Raw genomic sequence first — 14,991 nt, forward strand, 5'->3', positions numbered from 1 at the left:
GTGGCTTTGAGGAGAGGAAAATGAGGGAATTCCCCCTGTCCCCTGTGTCCTCTGGAATTTCCCGCAGGGGTCTGAGCAGCACTGAGAAGAAGCCATCAAAGCCACTGTTCACTGGGTGGGGGGCACTCTCTTTAGGAGCCTTTAGAGACCTTGCCCTGTTTCTTTCTCACCATAACCCTGCAAGTTAGGCATTATTACCCCAATTTTGTACCTGAAAAATGAAGGCAGCTCAGGGCGAAGGGTGAGTGACCAGCCCAGTGACACAGACACAGTGGCTGGGAACCATCAGCATCTGGCCTGGGTGAAGGTTGCAGGGGCTGGTGGAGGTTCTGGCCAAAATGACTTCTTGCAGGTTCAGGGCAGCCCCCAGACAAAGGGGGCTCAAATCACGCCTCCTTGGGGCCAGCCATCAAGTGGCCACATCATGTCACCTGTCAGAGTCCCTCTCTGACCCCCATCACGCAGGGTCAAATTCCCGTGTCTCCCCATATCCCAGACAAGAGCAGCTTTTCTTATATTACAGTAAAACTGCAATAATAGTACCTAAGTGGCCCCACAGAGAGGAAGATGGACATGCACCCACTGCAGAAGCAGGACCAGAAAAAGCAGCCTCTGAAGTACAGCTGCTTTAAACATCTTCCTTCTTACCTCTAAAACGTATGTGAATTGCATTCAGCTTCGATGCTCCACAGTGCCTTCCGCCATTCTTGCGGTGGAATTGATGCTCTGGATCCCCTGGCACAGGGCTCGGATCCCCTCAGGCAGGGTCCTTTGAGCAGTGCCATCCCAGCATCTCAGTGGCTTAGACCTCTTCCCCACACTACCTCACACAGGCCACACGAGACCCAGTGAGGTTCTTCCTACTAGTCCTGTTGTACAGTTTTATATTGAGACGGGTTCTCTCGGGAGATAAAACTCTAATAACCTCATGTCACCTTTGAGAAGACCAGTCCAGACAGGATGGGGATGTGGCCATCGAGCAGGACCCTCCTGAGGGTCCTCCTCAAGCTGTGCCCTGGAGCCAGGGTGCCCCATTCACCCCACAGACACTCATAGGCCCATGGTGGTTCCAGCAAGCACTGAGGCCTACTGCTTCCTGCAAGGGACCCACCTCCGCCTCTCACAGACAAACCCTACCCCTACCCCCGGCTTCTCCACTCCCCACTAACCAGCTGCTTTGCTGCTGAGGAAGCTGAGGCCCACAAGTGGGCACCAATGACATGCACTTGAAGTGCATTTGGAGAGGGAAAGGAGCACAGCAGAACTTCCCTCCTGAGGGCATTGGGGGGTGCCGTCTCTCCAACCCATTTTCATTTGGACTTAAGTTATACCCCAAAGGCTAAACAATTGGTATGAACAAATTCAAATTGAGGATGTTCTCTGGAGCAACCAGCTTGAATTTTTTTTTTTTTCTGATGTAAAGTCATGGATCACTTACCTATGAATTTTTATTTGATTAACCACAATAGTATCGACAAACATCTATAACCAGCTTAAATTTTAAAATGTCAGTGTCACTAAGGATACTAGATAGAAAGGCTGAGAAACTATTCTAAACTAAAAGGAAGCTAACGAGACACAACAATTAAACACACCGTGTGATCTTGGATTGCATCCAAGAAAAGAAAGAAAAGCTACAAAAATAACAAAACTTGAGTATGGAGTTGATGCCAGATGATAAGTAAATGATAAATTTCCCACAAGTAATCACAATGCGGTGGTTACACAGGAGAATGTCTTTGTACTTAGGGATAGTCCAGGATTTAATGGCCACGAAGTATCATGTCTGCAATTCATTTTTAATTTATCTAAGCAAAAAATAATAACAGTGAGTGGATATACACACACTAGCAGTAGAGAAAGCAGATGTAGCAACATGCTAACAACTGGTGAGTCTTGGGTGACATCTCAAGGGAGGGATATGCAATATTCATTGAATTATTCTTACAACTTTTCTGGAAGTTGACAATTTTCAAAATAAAAAGTGGAGGAAAAATTAATTTGCTAGCCCTTTGTTAAATAAAAATGACCTACTCTCAATTCTTGCACCTTCTACAGAAGAAACCTGAGGAAGTTTCTAAACTGGGGGGCAGATGAAGAACTCTAACGAGAATCCTGTTCAGACTGACAAATGGGCCTCTCTGGAAAAGCAAAGTCATGGCTCACTGGACTCCAGGAATGCTCCCTCCCTGCCTGAGAATCCAGGCAGCAGGTTCTTGGGGTGGTTGGGGGGTGGACCCCTCTGGCCAGGGCCCTGCAATTTTTTTTTTTTATAATAAATTTTATTTTTATATTCCCCATACAATTGCAACCCCCCCCATTCTGACCCCAATCCCTCCCCTCCCGCCCCCCACCCCCCAAAAAGTGTCTCTGGTTCATAGTTTTTTGTTGATTTTGATTTTCACTTTCTTATAGTTATTCATTTTCCTGGTCCCTTATTTAAGTTTTCTAGATTCCTGCTATGAGTGAGACCATCCGGTATTTTTCTTTTTCTTTTTGGCTTATTTCACTGAGCATGATCCCTTCCAGTGCCATCCATGTTGCTGCAAATTGCATGTGTTTATCTTTTTTGAATGCTGAGTAATATTCCATGGTATATATGTACCACATCTTCTTGATCCAGTCATCTATTTTTGGGCATTTGAGGGCCCTGCAATTTTAAACCACCCTCCCCAGGAGATGTCTTGCTGGGCCATGTAAAAGGGGCACCAGTATTTGTCAAGCATACACACCTTCCAGGCACTGGCCACTTTTAAGGTGTAAGACTCTTCCTGCCATCTAGCCACTGCAGTCCATCCTGAAAGAATGAAGTGCCTGTGTGAACTGGCTGGAACCCAGGACACTGCACGGGTCATGGCTTCATGAAATTGTCTGAGGGGCTATATAAAAATGCTGAGGCCTGGGTCCCAGCCCTCAAGTGCTGGGTTTATTGGTCTGAGAGATGATCAAGATCATCACAGCTTTCTAGGAATTCTGGCTGCAGAGGAGTTTGAGAGTGGCCTGTTAAGGTATCTGGACTCCAGGCTTCAGGGTGCATGTGAATGATCTGTGGAGCTTTTCTAAACAGATGAGTGGACCCCTCCCCAGGCTAATTAAATTAGGATCTCTGGAGATAGGACCAGGCATCTGTGTCTATTGAGAGCACTCAGCTCAGACCCGACAATCTCTAGTATAGACTGTGCTGCTTCCGAGAAGTAACATCTGTCCTGAAGTGATTGTGTGTAAGTCTTTCCAGTTATCTATGTCAAAATTTTATTTACCTCAGAGAGGGAACCAGCAAGATGGGATGGCTGCTTTGAAGGAGAATGGGAGGGAGCAAGTATGTCTAGTCAATGAAAGAAGAATGCTGGAATGAGATTGCAAAGTTAGATTAAATTGGTTAATATCCAACAGGGTGATAAAACCAAACCTGTTCCCTCCTGCTAAGCCTTAAAAAGACAGGCTGTTAAATGATCACCCTCTAAAATGTACTCCAGTTCCAATTCAATGAGCCTAAATTCTAGACTTGAGCATTAAGATTGGGGTAGGCAGGCAGTGGGATGGAATACTGTCCTGGAAAGTGGGCACTCATGGCCATCTCAGCCCAGCCTTCCTACAGTAGGAGGTGGGGGACAGACAGTCCAGGATAGACCAGGGTGAGGGAACAAACAAAAGGGCCTTCAGCAGCTGCTGTGCTTCAGCCCCCGTCCCCCTTGGCTTAATCATAGCTCAACTACCTTCCAAAGATAGCAAACAGGATCGTTTCATTTTTACAGAAACTCTAAAGCTTGGAGTATGTAAATTATTTTTCTTTTTGGAGGAGGGAGACCACAGCAACACTGGGATCATATATTAGCAGAAAGGGTCCTGTAAGGCCCCTCCCGGCGCTCAGAAACACCCTCCTTTCTCCCAGGCATGGCGCCCCCACCCACACCTCCACCAGCACAGCTGAATCAGCGTGCTGTTTGTCAGGAAAAGTATTTTTAGAAATTAAAAAGTGCCGTTGTCACTGTGGTTTTGGAAACGCCTGAAGTTAAGCAATGGTGGACCTGGGCCTCCTGGCCATAAGCGCCCCCAGGCCAGTTCCAGACAGATGCACAGACTAGATTTTAAAAATTGTTCTGGCAAGACTGGGGCTGGTCAAAGCTCCTTCTGAACATGAGCAGACCAGCCAGTTGGCACTCTGGCTAGAGTCTGCATACCCCGTGTGGCAGGGCCCACTAAGCACAACCTCTTAAGGAGCCCTGGCTCCTGCGTGGAGAGGTGGGCAGCAAGCGGGCAAGAGGAACTGAGGAGGCAAAAAAGGAGAACTGGATCCCTACCTCACTGTAGACATCAAAATTCATTCCACAGACCAAAGTTTTAAATATAAAAACAGAATACAAAAATGAAATATTAAAAATTAACTAGAGTAGCCTCAGGCTTAGGTGGGAATGCCTCCCTCAGCATTGCACCAAAAGCCAGATCCATAAAGGATAAGACAGTTGGCTGTAACAGTTTTTTTTATTTGATGTCATAAATAAAGTTAAAAATGAATGACAAGCTGTAAAAGTATTTGTAACATGTTTCCTAAAGTTAACATTTCTCGTTCTTATAAATCAGTGAAAATGAACTTATCCATAAAAACTAGCAAGGATGGAAAATATGGAGAGGCAATTAATGAAGAAAGGCTCCTAACCACCAAAAAATGTCATTTGAGAAGTTGAGCTATATCATTATTCAAAAGAGCAATGCTCTCAAGTTAGAAAGATTGAGAAATCAGAAATACTCAGTATCAAAAGGTAACAGGGATCTCACACAGTCCTCATGGCAGAGTGACGGAGACAACTCTTTTGGAAAGGAACTTGGCGGATGTATTCGAAATTTTAAGATTGCATCCTTTTGATAGAATAATTTCCACCTATCAGATTTTATCCCAAAGTTTGGCAAGCTTTGTCTGCAAAGGTGGATGGTAAATGTTCTAGGATTGTGGGTCATATAACACAGTGGTAGCCAATGATGCATCCCTGAAATGTGTATAATGTTATAATGCAATGCTACAGAAGGAAGGAGGGAAGGAAGGAAATAAGAAGGTACGAATGAAGGTCCTCAATGTCGTCCATAGATTCCTGGAAAGTGCAACTTTTAACAAAATGATGTCTAATGAAAGTAATTTTACCATAGGCTGACTGATATAAATAAGAGTTAAGTTCTACAACATATTTCTGTTCATAAAAACACGACCAAACTTCCAAGAAGGACCCAAAATACTTCTAATATTAAAAAATCACTTATCTTCATTCATTCATTTTTCCAGTCAGTTCAGGATTCCCAGTGGCGAGAGCCTCTTCCAAAGGTTCGGGGTGTGGGGCGGAACCCACCCTGAACAGGAGGCTCTTCCAAAACAGGGTACGTCAAACATACTTGCTCTCCCTCTCTGACTCACTCAGACTGAGGTGACTGAGACACACCAATGAATGCAAAGTGCACACCTTTGGAATGTGGGAGGAAACTGAGACCCAGAGGAAACCCATGCAGGTGTGGGGAAAACATGCAATTCCACTGACGGCGGTCCTGGTAGGAGGTTACTGCTTTTTTCTCATCAAGGTTATAATGAATGATGTTGCACTAAGGGACATCATTTGAGGTCCTACTGCAAGCAAACGAACTGTTACAACTAATAAAGGAGACTAGTAGGTTGTCATACCAAGATCAACACTAAAAATGCAGTTGTCTTATATACAAACCATAACCAGTTAGAAAATAGGGCCAACAGATCCTACACATAACAGCAAATGGAGTTCCAAGTACAGTTACCCTAGGAAGAAATGTACAGGACCTATTTGAGAAAATCATAACACTTTCCTGAAGGGCACAAAAGGCGGCCAGGATAAAGGAAGAGGGAACCAGGGGATGCTTCCTGGAGGAGGTGGTTCTTATGTGAATCTTAAATGATGAGCAAAAGTTTGATGGCGAATGGGAAGATATCCCAAAGGAAAGACAAAACTTGTGCAGTCTCAGAGGCAAGAGAGAAAGCTGTCTTTTCAGTAATTGAAGAGCAGTTGAGTATCACCAGTTTTAGGATGTGGTGAGAGATGAGGCTGGAGCTGGAGGAACCCATGATGGATTTTCACCCCACTGATCATGAGGGGCCACAGGAGGAGATGACACAAAGCATCTCCATAGAAAAATCTGAGGCAATGGGCTTTGGGTCTGGAGAGGAAAATGTGGGGCCAGTGAGAGCCAGAGCAGCAGTGGGAGAGGGATGGGAAGAGAGTGGGGCCCGGAGGACTAGATGCTGGTTTTGTTTGTGGGAGTCAAGGATGACTTTGTGGCTTGTGGGGGGAGGATGATGACATATTTCATTGAGGTGGTGGTTACATGGGAGGAGCAGGGGTAGCGTGACTCTATCTTCTTTTTATATGGGTCCCTATTAGTCATCACATGTAGAGAAGGCCAAGGACATGGGGTCTCTCAGTGCTTATGGGGTCAGATTTCATCTCACTGTCCCCCTGCTTTGGAGGCCTGGCGGTGGGGCTCTCCATGCCTGCCCACGCTCCCTGCACCAGAAGACCTACACCGCATGGACTGGGAGCCGCAAAATGGGGAGGGCAGTGAGTAGCCTGCAAAAGGGGCTGTCCTTAAGATCCAGCACAAGTTTTGTCTTCTAGGCCATTCTGAAGATCTCACCCGGCCTCCCCTCGGACCTCAGAGTCCCTGCATTGGAGACTCACACAGCAGTCAGGTTAACTCAGCCCTCAATGAGGTGGGGTTTTTGTTTGCTTTTGTGCCAGAAGTCACAGGCTCTGAGGACACAGGGAGGGTGAGATCCACAATCAGGGATGCATATTGTTTTCCCAGAACAAGAATCTGGACACTATAGAAGAGAACAGAAAGAACATGTCAAGTCATGTAGAATCTCAGCAACCCCAGTCCTGTCCTGATTTTCTATCTCTAGGACTTCACGCGTTTCGGATTTTCATTTCCTTTGGTTTGAGTGCCTCAGGGGCCAACTCTTTCTTCCCGCCACACAGGTCTGGAGACCTCCTTGATGGACTCACAGTCTGGGCTAGCAGGCCCGGAGCCCTTGCTGAGAGACCCAGTGTTCATCACTAAAGCATTTCACTGTTTCAGTTAGGTGCTGAATCAGAGGCCTTCTCACTGTGAGGGTAGAAGGAAAAGGGGTGCTCCTGTTGGTCCTTCCTGACACCCCTGCATGGTGCCTGTACCACTCCTCAGATTTTCATCCCCTTTAGGTACCTGGGAAGTCACAGCAGTGATTCAGGCTCCTGAGGGCTTGGTTAGTCTCAAGCTGACCCCTAGGGGACAGTGGAGACACAGCAGGGCATTGAGGGCGCAGCCTGCAAGTTAGGGCCTGGTCCAGGCTACCCACTGCTGCGCCCCCAACCTGAAGAATCTGTGGTCTTGCCTCCTCTGGCTGCAGGTTACCGGAGCCTGAGCCAGGAAGAGTCCTTCATGTCACATCACTGACCCAGCAGGCTGGACATTGAACTGTGCCCCTTTAGCCCATGCCAGGACCCAGAACCAGTGACAAGAAGCGCAGAGCCCCGGTCAACCAGGCTACCCTCCTGGTGCTCACAAACAAGCTGCCCTGGGTGTCCAGTGATCGATAGCCGATCGCTGGGCTCTGGCCAGTCACATGTAAGGACCTGATTTCCAAGACAGCAGAAAGGAGTCACCCTGGAGGGGCTTAAATCAAAAGAAACAGAAACCCAAGCAAAACTGAGAGAGGGGAAATAAAGGGAGAACTAGGCTGCCTGGATTAGATTGACATGATCTTTCTGCTTTTCTATAACCTTTAGATTCGGTGTTCTGGAAAACCAGTATTGCCTTCGAAAGCAGAGCATTCTGTTGGAGGTCTGCTCTTCACCTCTTTCTTCGTGCACCATCTTTTCTCAAGCATGGCTGGCCTCATGGGGGGGGGGACAAAAGCAGCCCTCAAGTTGGGGGAACGTCAGGGTACCACTGGGGGCACACTTGGCCTTACAACTTCTCATGGGCAGGCCTTGATTTTGACACACTTTTGAAACACCAGGATCCAAAGGAGAAAGGAAAGCTGCACACAGCTTTATCACACTAATCTCCAAGACAGCAGAGGAGGAAGGGGATTCTTCCTTATTAGAGTATGTTTTCTCGCTAAATTTTCACAAGTCCTCCAGATGGCCTGACAGTCCTGTCTGACAGCACAGGAAATTCAGGCTCAGAGTGTTGAGAGTTCTGGTTTGCAGGGTAGTCAATGCCAAAAGTGGAGAAGGGACTCAGGAATGACCTCACAGCTCTTCCTGATCAGCAAACCATAAAGGTCCACTCCAAAAAACTTTAGGGACATCAGTGTTCACCACACATCTGGGGACTCTGGCATGGTCCTGATCCCATTAGGTGGGATGGCCTAATGGGATGGCCAAATGCATATTCACCGCACATCCGCTAGACCCATCAAGAAGGCCTCAAGCTTAGCAATCTTCACCTGTTCCTAAGGACCCTCCTTCTGGACACAACACCCTGAGACCCAGACATCTGACCCCTTTCTGGATGCTCCAGGCTGCAGTGGTACCTGGCTTTGGTCTCTGCCACCTTTGAGCCTTGGCTTTCTCAAAAGCTGTTCCACTGGGGGGCCTCCCCGGTGGCACAGCGGGTTGAGCGCATTGCTATGAAGCTCCCCGCAGCCTCTGCAGTGCGGGTTTGATTCCCGGCCATCCAGGGAGAAACCCCCCCAAAAAAAACTGTTTCACTGGGCAGCCTCCATCATTATCACCTTCTGGACAGCCCCCATCGCCTACTCCATCCCTGCCCCCATCACCCAGGTGGATCCCATCAGCCAAAGTCACCTCTGGGGTCCTAGGCCTCCTTCAGCTATAGAAAATACTCATGTCTTGGGTCTGATGAGGCGCCAAACAGAGAAGAGGCTTTAGAGCTGGCCTGGAAGAGAAAGCAGGATAATCCCTCCAGCTCTGGGGTGCCTCGGCTGAAGTGGCCTTAGAGACTGTCAGTGCCTGTGACAGGAGCTGTACTTCTTTCTAGAAGCACATGGAATGGTAGGTTTTTGGAAAAACAGTTCAAGATTTTGCAATAAATCACCAGGAGCTCCAAAAGCCCTACAAACTTCCAGATCAGAACCCTTTTCAAACACACCTAATGAAGTGACTGGGACAGGGTCCCTGAACAGCTTCAGGATGAGGCTGGTCCCAGAAAGACCAAACTGGTGATAGAAGGTGAGCACTTTCAGCCCCACCCACCCCATCTCCCGGAGTGAGGGGGCTAGAGAAGGGATTATAAAACTTGAGAACAGATACCCCGCGCACTTCTGGGCCGGTGAGCACACAGAGGGTTGAGAGGTAGTGCACCCTGGGAGGGCATGGAAATCGCCCACCTCTGAGTTGTGTCCTTTATAATAAACCAATAATCATAAAAGTGTTTTCCTGATACTTAAGTTGTTCAAATTGCTAAACCTGAGGGGGATCATGGGAACCCCCACATTTGTGGTCAGCTCAATAGAAGTGTGGGTACCCTGGACACCCCATTTGTGGTTACCCTGAAGTGGGGGGAAATCTTATGGGACTGAGCCCTTGGCTGGGGTTTCCACTAATGCTGAGTAGTGTCAGACTTAAACTAACTTGCTGGACCCCCAGATGGTATCAGAGAACTGGGGGATTGCAGAACTGGTTGTTGTCACTTGGGAAAAAGCCACACAGGCACATGCTAGCTTGGTGGGTATGGCACAGAAAGAAAGGAAAAAAATATGGGGAGCTGCCTGCACTGACCTCAAGGCAGGCACTGTCCCTCTCAGAACTTAATTTCTCCTCAGTACCACGGCGGGGGTGGGGGAGAGGGGTAAAGTTGCTCATGAGAACCCCCAGCTCTTTGCTGTGGCTCTGGTTCCAAAAACTATTCTTTTGGACATTGAAGCAAAGCCAAAAGCTCCTCAGAAGGTTGTCCTGGGGCCTCCCAGGTACCAAAGCAGAAGCAAAAGACCAAGACGGGCAAGGCGGGGCTGTAGGAGACTCCCATGTCCCTTCTGAGCCGAAGCCCCTCAGACCACCCTTCTTACCTGCTCCACGAAGTCAGGGATCTCTGGAGCGCAGGACAGCGCCCCTGCGCTCTCCACGGACAGCACGTCCTTCAACAGCTCCTCACACCCTGTGGACGGGCAGACAGAGGGTGAGGGTCAGAGTCTCAGCCTGGCTCAGCAGTTTCACCTCCAGTTAATGGATCATGGGTGAGAAGGGCTGTGGTGAGGCAGGTGACCTGAGTGAGTCTCTAAGAGACAACTCATCATTCAAAGGCAGGGATGAAGCACCCAGGCAGGCTGTGGAGAAGCAGGTGCAGGGCTCTGCAGAAGGACCTGAGACGGGTCCTTGCCTTCCACTAGGACTAACCCCAACAGGGAACACACAGATGATAGACACCCAAAAGTATAGGACTGACTGGGCAAAGGTAATCAGGGTAGCCTTCCTGGAGGAAGGGACATAAAACACTACTTCCCTGGCTGGCTCATAAGGACTGTAAATGCACACATTCCTCCAAGGCTGAGGCTCTCTGTAGCCCTGCAAACTCCAGAATATGTAGGATAGGGACGCCGTCCAGACGGGTCTATCGCTTACTCAGTTACATGGGTGGAGTCATATGGGACAGAAGAGGTCAGACCAGCAAAGTGTCTAGCACAGCACAGGCCAGACAGGTGTGGCCAGCGGCAGCTGTATAGAATCAACTCCACTCAGAACCCTACCTCTCAGCTCGCTTCCCTCCGCTCCTCACCTCTGTTGCTTCCTCTCTCCTCTCCCAGAACCCTGAGGTGCCCCAGATTCCTCCTGATCTAACCCATACAACAGGGAGACACAGCTTCCTTCACTGGTGACTGGAAGACCTCATGACTCCTTGAGGAAACCTTGTTCTCGCTGCAGCTGAGAAGTGGGGGCTTAGCCAGTTCGATGGGCTGGACCTGAGCCACCTACTCCAGCTTAGAGTCAGCCATATCTGATTCCTGGGGTCTCTCACAACTGGCCTTTAAATTGGGAGTGGGGAGAGTATATTTCCCCCTTAGAGATAAGGTTGGGGGAGACAAGGAAGAAAGGAAGGAAGTAGGAGGAGTTAAGACAGGGAGGAAGGGGGTGGGGAACAAATAAAAGCAACTTAGAAGGGAGGGAGGCTGGTGAGATTTGTCCAGGTTTGCCCAGAGCTGTCCTGGTTTTAAAACTATGAGTCCCATGTCCTGGGAAACCTCGGAGGAGATGACCTCCTTCAGGGGTAGCCGGGAGGAAGGAAAGGAGAGCAAAGAGGCAGCCCTCTCCAGCGGGGCACAGACAATGGGGAGGCAGGAGTGACCGTCCCCCGGGCCTCGCAGGCCTGACTCCAGGTGAGGGACTCTGGCAAAACTGCACAGGCACCCAGAGCCCCTCCATGCTGGGAGCCCAAGACCCTGCTCCTCAGCCCCCATGGGGAGCCAGGGGGCAGGGCCCACTTCTGGAACCCATTCTGGGCTCTTGGGACCCCAATAGGGAGGAATCAAGCCATGCCCGCATCCCCACTGGATGGGGTCCCGAGAAAGGCCCCAGGACACCTCCCCCAGAAGACTCACCCTTCATGGCGAAGACCCCTCTGCAAAAGTCCTTGAAGTTGATTCTCCCCAGGTCGTTGGGGTCCAAATATTTCACAAGTTTTTCCACCTGTGGGAAGGAAGGAGGGACAAGAGTAAGGCACCCAGAGATGCCCCAGAGGGTTCGTGGAGTGGGGTGAGCCAACCTGGGGCAGCGGGGAGGAAGGGCTCTTCACCTGGCACATCTCCTCCTGGCCCTCCTCCCATCAACCCAGGTTAAAGCAAGCCCTCGACATCGCCGGGCCACTGCAGCGCCTGACGTTGACAGCATAAGTGGGGAAAAGCAAATCCAGCAGGGCTCAGAACACAGTGTGTGCAAGCCCAGCTTCCATCACCAAGTCTTCCCACAGAGACTCGCCCAAGGAAAGAGAAAGAATGCTGATTTTTTTACTTAGTGGTTTCTTTCATATAAAAATAATATGCAAAAGCTCACTGCAAAAATCCTAGAAGAGAATGAACCCAAACCCTACTATATCCACTTCTCTTTTCTTTAAAACATAATTTTAACCACTTTTTTTTTAAATTTTATAGAGGCATGTTTTATTTATTTATTTATTTTATTTGTTTGTTTTGTTTATATAAGCACTGGGTACAGTCAGAAGCGCGGAGGGTGAGAGAATTCACCAGAGCCAGGGCAGGGAGCAGAGCAGGCAGAAGGACCGAAGTACACTGCTGAGGGGAGCAGCGGGCGGCAGGAGAGGTCTGCTCGCCATGTGGGACCCTCCTCCAGTGGCCGGGGAGCAGCCGGGGATTGAACCGGCGCCGCAGAGGCCGCAGGCAGCTTTGCAACCCAGCGCTCAACCACTGCGCCACCAGGGAGGCCCTTAACCACTTATTTTTAACATTACAGTTACGTGAGATCCTTGGTCAAATTTCCATTTGCCCACAAGGAAGAAATAATTACGTCACATTTGTAGATATTATTCAAAAATGTAAAATTATAAATCCAATAAGACATAAGGCAAAACCAATCGTGGTCAAGGGAGTGGCTACATCTGCAGAACTTAGTAAGAAGAGGTGTTGACATGGCGGGGGGGGGGGGTCTTCCTGTTTCTTGATCCAGGTGCTAGCTGCACAGGGAACTGAGCTGTCCACTGGTGGCTGGGAGGCATTTTTGTTCTATTTGTACCTTATAGTTCAATAAAAATAAATTAGTAAATAATGTTTAGTCCAAAGGAGAACCTTCCCCTGATGCTGGGAAGGTTCTCCCTGCTGAACAGTTTAGCAGAAACACCACACTGCCCAATGGGGAGCCCCCACATTTTTAGTGGTTACAATATACCCTGCCCAGTAGATATACCATCATTTACATAAGCACCCTTAAGAGTTGGACATTTTGGTTATTTCCAACTTTTTGCCATTTGAACTCACTTTGAGGAACTTCCACAGCTGTGTTGATGGCCAGTCCACCTGCTAGTCTCCCAGACCCCTGAGGTCCTCATTGGCAGTGATCTTTCTCCCAAGTCCCACCTCAGCCCCCAGCCCCCGGACATGCTGAGGACCCCGTCATCACCCCTCCTCCAATACCACTCCTTGAATGTCCCCCCGACCAAATCCTTCCTCCCTTCCCACCCACTGCACGCCTCTTCAGCATTACTGGGATTGACCCTCTCACCCAGCCCAAATCTTGCATGGATACAGTGTCCCAAAGCTACAAACTTTTCAACATCAGCCTTGGATCACACCTTGTCAGATCATTATCGTCAGCCCCCTGACAATGCAAGTCTCCTAATTGATCTACTTTCACTTTCAAACTCCCACCGGATCGTGTTACCTACTCCCCTGCTTAAAACCTTGCGATAATGGTCACTGCACTTAGGACAAAATCCAACCTCTGTAACATGGCTCCATATGACCTAACACCTTCAGCCCCATCTCTTCCCACTCTTCCTGTCACATTCTAGCCTCATGGTTTTCAGTCAGCAACTCACGTAAATCAAAGCCTTTCCTGTGCCAGAGCCTTTGCACACGCTATTCTCAAATGCTTTTCTCTGACCGACCCCCTTACCACTTGACAACATTTATTCATCCTCAGGCTTCCATTTGTACCTCTATTAAATGTCTCTCCCCCAGACAAGCCTGTCCCTGCCACTCCCAGGTAATTAGGACCCTTCCTGTTATCCTGTCCTGTAGCACCCTATACTTTCCCTTCAAATCACTAATTGCAATGTGTAATTATACATTTATATGATAATTTTATTTACTGGCATCTTCCTCTCTACAAAGCAAGTTCCCAGAGGACAAGGATCATATCTATTTTTGATCCTTGTTTGACCTGGGAGCTCACACCCAGACTGGCACATAGTAGAATCTTCAGAAGTGTTTGTTGAATAAATGAATATAAAACATCCAAACTTTTAAATCTTTTGATAACACTTGACAAATTGTTCTCTATAAATACATCATAATTTAGGTCTTCTACCAGAGTGACTTCCACTTGAGAGTGCTGGTTTTTTTTTCCTAGTTTTTTCAGCAACGGCTATCTTTTCTAATAAATTAGAGTTCACCCCCGCCGCTCCCACCCCAAAATTTCCAACACTGGAAATTCAACTTTTTGCTATTTCTTCCAGAGGCTCATTTCTAAATCCCCCTGAAATGCAGAACGCAGTGGCAGCCCCTCCACAGCACAGGTGGAAGCACTCATTCACTCATTCATTCAACAAGTGAGGACTGGCCACCTCCTGCTTGCTGGTTAACCACACACCTGATCACATGTGCACACACTCTCACACCTGTTGGTCACCTCCCCCTGTAACCACCATTAGTCTCCAAAGCACAGTCAGCAAAGATGAGCTCTTCCCAGACCCCTTTCAGGCTGGGTTGCCGTGGTGGCTATGAAAGCACTTTGCAAGTTGTGGAACACAGCACGTAGGAGAGGGGCTGCTGTCACTGCTGTCACTGCTAACACTGTCATGGCAGACTCACCCCTCAGCCCGTGCGTGCAGGGGGATTCATCTCTTCATAAGGACATGTTCTCTGGTTGCCCACAGGGCTCTTCTCCAGGGTGATAGCTGTGGGGGTCTGAAATTGTGGTCTCTGCCGGTGGCCTGGCACCATGGGGACATGCCCAGTCAGTTTTGGAAGATGAGCTGTGAGCAAGGAGAGCCCTATGCAAGCATTTGTCCTCCCTCCTTGAGCTTGGTGGTCCTGTTTGTGCCTCTGTTCCAGCAGACCCTGCTTGTCCACAGTGACCAGGGCTTCAGGCCCCCGCTGCATCTGTCACACTAGAGAAGGGTCCTGTGGGCACTTCCACTGGGGTGTGAGTCTGTGGGGAAGGGTAGGAAGAGGCTGTGCATCGTCCCCTCTGTGGGTCCCCGAACCTGGTACCTGGTGGGCTCCTGGGAAAGATCTGAGGAATTCCAGTGAAAGAGAAAGGTGGCCTTCTGCCAGTTCCCGCAGGCTGGTGCCTCCTCAGCATT

General features: G+C 48.8%; 1 protein-coding gene across 2 annotated transcripts in view; it reads right to left on the minus strand.

The window, feature by feature from the left end:
* RAB11FIP4 (RAB11 family interacting protein 4) overlaps positions 1-14,991 on the minus strand; it is a 104,931-nt gene that overhangs the window by 66,380 nt on the left and 23,560 nt on the right. Inside the window, exons 2-3 of one of the 2 annotated variants that reach the window (XM_037495455.2) lie at positions 11,555-11,642; positions 10,028-10,116 (exon numbers count right to left, since the gene is read on the minus strand). In XM_037495455.2, coding sequence (XP_037351352.1) covers positions 10,028-10,116; positions 11,555-11,642 — 177 coding nt within the window. Of the gene's footprint in view, positions 1-10,027; positions 10,117-11,554; positions 11,643-14,991 lie in introns of those variants that run through there. The other variant, XM_037495457.2, reaches the window with a different exon arrangement.

Source organism: Talpa occidentalis, unplaced genomic scaffold, assembly GCF_014898055.3.
Source record: "Talpa occidentalis isolate TD23 unplaced genomic scaffold, MPIMG_talOcc4v2.1 talOcc4.7, whole genome shotgun sequence".
In the NCBI taxonomy this organism is placed as follows: domain Eukaryota; kingdom Metazoa; phylum Chordata; class Mammalia; order Eulipotyphla; family Talpidae; genus Talpa; species Talpa occidentalis.